Raw genomic sequence first — 9039 nt, forward strand, 5'->3', positions numbered from 1 at the left:
GAACTAAGACTTGTATTTTTTAACTAAGATTAATAACTTCTGTAGCAAATGTAGCTATTGCTCATTGTGAATGTTAATGCATTAACTAAGGTTAACTAATGAGGTCTTATTGTAAAGGGTTCTTTTGCACTTTAATCTGTGTAAAACTTTTAACTTTATATATTTTTCTGTATTGCTTTATTGTATTTAAATGTTCAGTTATTTTTGTTATAAGAAAAAAAGTTATTAAACCTGTTATACTGTATTATGACAGCACTTTTTTTAAACAAAATTTCAATATCGCGATAATACCGTATACCGTAATAAGCATTAGCAATTAATCGCAACATGAAAATTTGATACCGGCATACCCCTACAATACATATAATAATATATATAATATTAAATGTATGTATTTTATATTATACATATACATACATATATACATATATTTTATTGTTATTATTTATTGTTTTGTGTGCTTTCTGTGACACTTCAATTTTATTTTAATTTTACAGCATGTCTACTATAGTGAACAGATAATATACATAAATAAAAATACATATTTAAAAAATTCAAAATTGTAACTAGGATTTATAGATATGAAAATTAAAACATAAATTTAAAAATCATATATAGGTAAGTTAAAATCATAGTAATTTACTACAGATTTGTTTTGTTAAAAATCATAAACGAATAATAATTTAATGTCTACATTTTGGACTAAATCCTATGTTTGTCAAACAAATGTCCTATAAAAGGCAAAAAAAGGTCTTACTGGATCATTTGAAATTCTAAGAAATAAGAACTAAGAAGAAAGTTATTTGATCCCATTAGGACTAAGTCAAAATAATAACAATGTCAATAATATAATATGATTTCTTTTTTTGGCAGTGCAGAAACAAACTTTAAAGATATTAATACACTTGTATGTTTATTAAGTGCCTGCATATCAATCCATCCAATCCATATGCAGTCCAATATGAATTATATTAGTAATGACACAATTATGCATTTAGAATGATAAAAATTCAACTACAATTTTGACACTGGAAACAAGCTTTTAAAGGGGTCATATGATGTTGCTAAAAAGAACATTATTTTGTGTATTTGGTGTAATGAAATGTGTTTATGCTGTTTAAAGTTAAAAAAAACTATTTATTTTCCACATACTGTACATTATTGTTTGACGAATCAAAAACATTAAAACCCATTATAAACGAGGCATTTGTTGCATCCAGTGGGGACATAATAACAGATTATAATGACTTATACTGTCTTTTCATGCGTTGCATCGCGCCGCGTAAACATAAAACCATGTCTCCATTTGTGATCGGAGAAATCACAAACAACAAGCGCTACTCTACACTGCTCAAAACACGCGTAAGGAAAAATTGAAATAGCATCATATGACCCCTTTAAGATCTGCATGATCCTAAATTCTAGTAACAAACGCTGGCTTTACCTTTGCCGGTGACATGGTAAGCGCCGAGCTTATAACAGCTCTCTCCATGGCCATTCACCTCGCAGTTGTGCTTGAGAACCTGGGCTGTGGACTCATAGTTCTTCTTCACACCCTCCAAATAATCTGCCAACCTCTGACAGCCTAACAAACACAAGAAACACAGATGACCGAGATAACGAAGCTGTTCAGCACCCGCGCGAGAGGGACAGCGCTCAACCGACCTTCAGGATCCTTCTCCCGGTAACACTGATAACTGTACTCCACTCCTAAATTCTCCAGAAACTGCTTCACCTCCTGTTCGTCCTCAAAGTTAATCAATCCGGCCATTTTGGTAACTGATTCCCGATCACTTCCATACACCGGCTGAAGGTCTCGAGTCCACAACTCTTGACCTTGGTCACTGATTAGTTGTGCGAGAACTTGCAGGAAAATAGATTTTTGATAATGAATAATAAACGCATCCGTCCAAAACATAAAGATTCGGTTTAGCTAAATTTAGACATGTGTTATCAAATATTCACAATTATGAAACAGTTACAGAACAACGTGCTTACGCTACACACGCACAGAAGCCAGCCCGGAGATCGCTTCCTGCTTCGCTCATGTCACCAACGGGCTTCCGTAGGCCCCGCCCACTGTACTGTCTTACAAAATCATTTTTATTTGGCGGAAATATTAAAAGTAGGCTACGATCTTTTTTTTTTTGTGAATGTATTCGTGTTAAAGCTTTTTGGATCAAGTTATGTACCTATCTCTGAAAAAAAAAAGAATTGTCAGAATATGTATACATTCTTTTGATATTATTTTTATTTATCACAATTCTGTAGGCTTTAACTTTGTTAATCATACACAATTCATACACAAATGGATTTTTTCCTGTTGTTTGGCATGAATTTAAAAAAGAAATAAAAGTGGTCTTTTTATAGTATAGTTCACAACCGCATTTTAGATTTCCATAAAGCATAAAATAGCATTTATGTATACAAAATAATACATTTAAATATGAATAAATAAAATGTCATTTATAATGAAATGTCTATTTCTGCCAGAATCGTGCTGTCTTAAATATCAAAAGATCACAAATGATCTAAGACTTAATTATTTTAACCAAACAATACTACGTTTACAATGTAAATAGCATAAAATAAAACCTTTACATGTATGTTGTGATACCGAGTTATAGAAAATATATAGAAATGTAAATAAAACTTAGAAATCGAAACCTTATAAATAGAACAACTTAAAACTTGAATAGAAATATTTCTAAAACTACAACATTTGCACCTTAAACTTAGGAAACCATACAATTACCAAAACTTATGGTCTTTGTGGTCAAAAAAATATGTGCCTGACTTATTTCTAAGTGTATTGTTAGTATCATCTTTCATACATTATTTACAAATACTGTTATATATTTACTCTAACCGTTTTTATATTTTCGTTCTAATGCACTGTAATACATATATAAAGCTTATCTTTCGTAGGTCTTGCCCAATTTTCTTACTTTGGCTGAATTCAGAAAATCATCTTTTAACCGTCAGAAATATTAAAATTAGTGTCTTTAATTTATTCACATTTACGTAAATGTGTGTATATTTAGATTTTTAGAATTGTATAAAGTATAAAATAACATTTATGGATATAAAATGTACTTTCAAAAATGCATCCTAAATTTAGGAAACAAAAGTGTATTATAGTTCTCATGATGCCGAAGCTGCTCTTCCGAAGGCCCGCCCCCTCTGATGCAGTTTCCCGCGTGACGCTCGTCGTTGCCGTCTTTCTGTGGCTCTGCTCCCGATATAAAACCCGTCAAAATGCCTGACAGCACGTAATGACAGGAGCACGTACGAGCTGTCCGGCAGAAGAAGTCCTCTAAACAACAATGCAGACGACGAACAGAGGTTACAGTGGATTTATAGCGGCCCGTGTTCTTTTAAACACCGACGGCTACCGGGCTGAGAAGCTAAGAGCATTTAAATCGGATTGTATTTGATCTCCACCTCAACCCACCTGCCATTATCCACAGAATACGAGCGTTTCTTTCGTTTTTAGGCCGTTCTGATCCATCTCTTCGAGACCATGGTAAGGCTTTCGATGTCACACTACTGTAGTTCGCCAGGTGATTCATGTCATTCCTCAGATGTTACAGTAAAGTACTGTAAATCAACTCTTGAGGTTTGAGACATCATTCTTGAGACGTGGGACAAAACAGGTCCAGCAAGGGTAACTGCTGTTAGGTTTAAAAATACAAATATTTAAAATTTTAAATGTCATGAGGGATTAATAATAGAATGTATTTAACACAATTATCACCTTCAATTTAATTTTCTCATTATTATACCAAATCTGTGTTTCTTAATGTCCTCTCACTACATCTAAAACAGTGTGTCCACAGAGAAGGGTTCAATCGTTCATATGCAATAAAATTGATAAAAATGTGTTTTTTAAAGGTGTCATATGATGCGATTTCAAGTTTTCCTTTCTCTTTGGAGTGTTACAAGCTGATTGTGCATAGATACGATCCCTGAAGTTGCAAAGACTAAAGTCTCAAAACCAAAGAGATATTCTTTATCAAAGTTAAGACTCTGCCACGCCCCCCTAAAACGGCTCGTTCTAACACACCCCCACATATCTAGGTCACTATGTGGAAATATTAGCATAATGCGCCCAAATGTGCACGCAAAGAAAGAAGGCGTGGTTTCAGTAACCGCAGTTAGTGTTGAAGCAGCATGTCAGGGAGACGCTGTGTGTTTCTAGGCGAAAGCAAAAGCACTTTATTTGGCCTTCCGAAAGTAGATGCATTTAGGAATCTTTAAGATCCCTTACAACAGAACAGCAATGCATTTTATGGACGACCGTTTCATGAACCTAGGAGAGGAGGTAATTCTGACTTTGCTATGACAATCTGGCACTTCTGAATCAGCGACTGAATCATTTGTTACTAGTTTAAGTATTTGCTATTGACTGTTCAAATGCGGAGTTTTGCGCATTGTGTGTGTGGGTGTGTGTGTGCGCACGCATGTGTGTGTGTGTGAGAGAGAGAGCGAGAGAGAGAGAGAGAGAGACAGGGTCACATCACAGTGGAGTCAGCAGTCTTAACCGTGGCTTGTGTACTGCAAACACATACCAGCATCATCACTGTGTCTGTCACGCGACTCTGTTCCCCTTTCGGGCTCTGGATATAGTAATTGACTGATTCAATGTATTTGATAGTTAAAATGACTACAAATTCAGGTTTTCGTCACCACCGTCAGATGTGTCAACTCCGTCAGTTCTGTCACCTCCGTCAGTTGAATATTTTGATAATATTTCATTATGATATTTGATATTTGTTGTGGAATTGTTGGTCACATGTGAAAGTGTAATCTGACTGCTAACACCAGAATGTGTTTTGAAATGTTAAAAACATCTTGAACGCTGTTAAAGATAAAGCTGAAATTATAAATTATATTACACAGTCCAAGGTAAAAAAAAGCACATTTTGTTAAAAAAGAGAAAAGTTGGGAGGTTGTATCAAAGCATAGCTCAGTAGCTTTGTACTTATAAGATACATAAATGTAGTTTCATTTGTCTGAGTACAAGGTTTTATTTTTTCAATTTTGCACCCTGTTTTGTCCCACTTCTCAAGAATGACTGTGGTCATAAATTGAGCTGCATTCGGAATGACTGACTGTCCAGGAGATTCTTCTACGATGTTTTCTCAGTTCTTTATTGTGCTGATCACAAGGTTGTAGCTACCAGGTTATAGGCTCAAACCCTTTAAAGGTTTAAAGCACCATTTTGTTCCTTGAGCAACACACCAACACTTTCTCCAGCGGTCAATTTGTAGACTAAATGAAGGGGTTTCAGTATTTTTTCGATCTCACGGCCCACAAAACATGATAATCTTCATGCGAGGGACCCCTATCCTAATACGTATGAAAATGAAAATATGTTGCTGCCATTATGTACTATACAGTAATGTGTACTATACCAATTTGGAAAACTTTTAGTAACAAAGTTACATTGTTTTGTTCTTTTTGTTTGTTTGTTTGTTTTTTCCAACTTGCTGTAATATTATAATGTTATTATGTTACATTTATTATTTAATTAACTGTCACCCGTCCCCTCTGTGGGACGCCTAAGTTTACTTCACTATATTACAATTAAATCCTAATCTAATCATCAACTATATATCGTTGGAAAGGTCTAAGACTCCTAAATGGATATTTTACCATTGTTTTTGTTAAATTATGTAGGAAAAGTAATAGATACATTTTTGACAAGAGTGCACCTCAAAAATCTACATAACATAACATGAGTTCTGACCTTTGTCAAAAAAAGTTTTCTTTGTTGCCTTTTTCTCTATCACACTTTAGAAATCATCAGAAATGATATATCAATTGAAAACTTTAAATCTCAAAATGCATCCTTTGAAACCCATTTTAAAATCAAACGTTGCATTACCATGAAAATGGTACATCAATATCATGTTACAAAATGTTTTCGTTCATGAATTATAAAAATGTAAGTTTGGATCGTGCACTTTCACCTCTATGTTCAAAAATGGGAGTGACAGTTAAGGGGTTAAATCAAATTTTGGTTTACTTATTTTAATTAAAATAATTGTATTTTGTTTAAATATAACTTTTATTTATTTAATTTTTTATTATTATTATTATTATTATTCTGTTATTTATGGCATCCTGGGATGACGTGTGCGAAATATCTTTATCATGGCCACGGAAAATTATCATCTTTATGTGTCAGATATATTAAAAGTAGTATGCTATTCTCTATGCTATATTACATTACTTAATATTGTTCACGACCAAATATGCTTATTGTCAGATCTCCGAAAAATATAAAATAGCATTTATGGGTATAAATGTACTTAAAATACTAAATATACATTATTAATAAGTAATATGTAACTTATAAAGAAATTTCTCTTGCTGTCTCAAATATAATAACTATAAATGATATTATTATTAGCCAAAAACTACATTTGCAAAATGAGAATAGCATTACGAAATACTTACATACTGTATTTTGCAATATTGAATTAAAGAATTTGTTCCCTCTTTTTATTCCATTTCCTCATTTTAGTATAATCATGGCCACAAATTAAGAATTAGTTTCGTTTTAGTAAATCATGGCTATGTTGTACTAATTTGTTCCCCGTGGTTTTGATTTACTTAAAATGAGGGAACGTATTAGTACAATGTGGTCAGGATTAAACTAAAATGAAGGGACAAATTAATAAGTTGTGGGAACTAATTCTTAAATCATAACCACTATATGTACATGCAGGGCTCTGTAGTTATTTATTTTTAATTTTACACAGTTTTTCACTAATCTTTTCCACATACTCCCGTCCATAGCACTTCCTTGTGGCCCTCTGTGGGTCCCCGGACCCCAGTTTGAAAACCCCTGGACTAGTTGATATAAAAAGATCTATTATCCAGTTAAGAGACTGGTTTTGCACTCAGCTGCCAGTGAAAATAAAACCACCGCTTCCCCTTAGTCATTACTTACAATATAATACATCAAAGGATTCATTTCCTAGGCAGTGTAATGAAAGAAAACTTCCCAAACCTAGGAAAAGAAAGGCGTATGAGGGTTGAGATCATGCGGGTGTGTCTGATTTGATGTTGTTGTTGTTGTTGTAGGACGAGGCTTCCCCGCCGTCTCTGACCGATCTGTGCATGACTCTGGTGAGCTCCAGGCTGGAGCTCTTCTGTGAGATGCGTGATGACGGCTCGCTCTCCTTCCGTGAACCGCTGGTCTTCCCGCAGGAGCTGGCCGACCAACTGCTCTGCAAGATGGCCACTGAGGGCGAGTACAAGGCGTCCTGTGATTTGAGGAAGGCTGCACAAACTTAGCATGACATTCCTGCACATGGAACAATGATTGTGTGTTCTATGTAGTATTCTAAAGGGATAGTCCATCTAAAAATAAAGATGCAGTCATTTACTCACCTTTAATGTTTATCAGTAAAACAAAACACAATCTCGACAATTGGAGTTTAAGGAATAGTTAACCAAATATTAAAATTACACCGAAATGTATTCACCCTCATCCTTGGAAAAAGTAGAATAAACAGTATAAAAGTTGTTCATAGTCATTAGCCATATCACTTTGCATAAGGAACGGACCAAAATGAAATTGAATAATTCTGGTTCCAGTTCAGTGTAATGTTTCTTCTATTAAATTGTGTGTGTGTGTGTGTGTGTGTGTGTGTGTGTGTGTGTGTGTGTGTGTGTGTGTGCGTGCATATATATATACACATATACATAAACACACACACACACACACACACACAGCAGGTAAAACAAGTATTGAACACGTCACCATTTTTCTCAGTAAATATATTTCTAAAGGTGCTGTTGACTTGAAATTTTCACCAGATGTCGATAACAACCCAAGTAATCCATATATACAAAGAAAACAAAACAAATAAGTTCAGAAATTAAGTTCTGTGTAATAAAATGGAATGACCCAGGGAAAAAGTATTGAATACATTTACTGAAATTTATTTAATACTTCGTACAAAAGCCTTTGTTGTCTCAGTACATTTTCCCTTTCATCCTTCCTTCAATTATATGAATTTTGCCAGTGCTACACCATGATGTTTTGGGGTGATGTGCAGTGCCATTTGACCTCCAAACATGCTGTGTATTATGGCATCCAAAGAGTTTAATTTTTGTGTCATCTGACCAGACTATTCTCCCAGTATTTCACAGGCTTGTCTAAATGTGGTGCAGCAAACTTTAAACGAGCTTCAACATGCTTTTTCTTCAGCAATGGAATCTTGCATGGTGAGCGTGTATACAGCCAAGGGTTGGGAGGGTTACTTTTAAAGGGGTCATATGATGAGATTTAAATTTTTTCTTTCTCTTTGAAGTTTTACAAGCTCTTGGTGCATAAAGAAGATTTGTAAAATTGCAAAGACTAAAGTCTAAAATCCAAAGAGATATTCTTTATAAAAAGTTAAGAGTCAACCACGCCTACATAAAACGGCTCGTTCTAACACGCCCTCACATGTCTACGTCACGATGTGGGAAGATTTGCATAACGCCGCCCAAATGTTCACGCAAAGAAAGAAGGCGTAACTTTTATTCTCGCTGTAGTATTGTTGCTGCTGCCATGTCGTGAAGACGCTGTGTTTCGTTGTGAAAGCGAAACTACTTTGTTTGGCCTTCCAAAAGAGGACGATATCTGCTTCGTCATGCCTAGAGCTGATCCGTGCTGGTCGCTAAGGAAATACATCAACTTCGTGCTGTGGATTGCCGGATCTGCTTTCACCGTGGACGAAGCGGAGTCCAGCCCGGGGTCGTCACATGTGGTTGCCGCAAACTCCAGCAAACTTTAAACGAGCTTCAACATGCTTTTTCTTCAGCAATGGAATCTTGCATGGTGAGCGTGTATACAGCCAAGGGTTGGGAGGGTTACTTTTAAAGGGGTCATATGATGAGATTTAAATTTTTTCTTTCTCTTTGAAGTTTTACAAGCTCTTGGTGCATAAAGAAGATTTGTAAAATTGCAAAGACTAAAGTCTAAAATCCAAAGAGATATTCTTTATAAAAGTTAAGAGTCAGCCACACCTACCTAAA

The 9039-nt window shown here is 35.0% G+C and overlaps 2 protein-coding genes across 4 annotated transcripts in view; one reads left to right on the plus strand and one right to left on the minus strand.

The window, feature by feature from the left end:
* The window catches only part of LOC107669143 (cytochrome c oxidase assembly factor 7-like), a 7204-nt gene extending 5127 nt beyond the window's left edge, over positions 1-2077 (minus strand). Inside the window, exons 1-3 of one of the 3 annotated variants that reach the window (XM_016461266.1) lie at positions 2012-2060; positions 1666-1863; positions 1445-1585 (exon numbers count right to left, since the gene is read on the minus strand). In XM_016461266.1, coding sequence (XP_016316752.1) covers positions 1445-1585; positions 1666-1863; positions 2012-2048 — 376 coding nt within the window. In that variant the 5' untranslated portion in view covers positions 2049-2060. Of the gene's footprint in view, positions 1-1444; positions 1586-1665 lie in introns of all 3 variants that reach the window. The other 2 variants (XM_016461267.1, XM_016461265.1) reach the window with 2 other exon arrangements.
* A 1116-nt stretch (positions 2078-3193) lies between these two features.
* The window catches only part of LOC107669142 (protein zyg-11 homolog), a 24997-nt gene continuing 19151 nt past the window's right edge, over positions 3194-9039 (plus strand). Inside the window, exons 1-2 of the mRNA XM_016461264.1 lie at positions 3194-3526; positions 7096-7261. Of these exons, the coding sequence (XP_016316750.1) occupies positions 3524-3526; positions 7096-7261 (169 nt within the window). The 5' untranslated portion in view covers positions 3194-3523. The remainder of the gene's footprint in view (positions 3527-7095; positions 7262-9039) is intronic.

This window comes from Sinocyclocheilus anshuiensis, unplaced genomic scaffold (assembly GCF_001515605.1).
Source record: "Sinocyclocheilus anshuiensis isolate Anshui unplaced genomic scaffold, SAMN03320099.WGS_v1.1 scaffold400, whole genome shotgun sequence".
NCBI lineage: Eukaryota > Metazoa > Chordata > Actinopteri > Cypriniformes > Cyprinidae > Sinocyclocheilus > Sinocyclocheilus anshuiensis.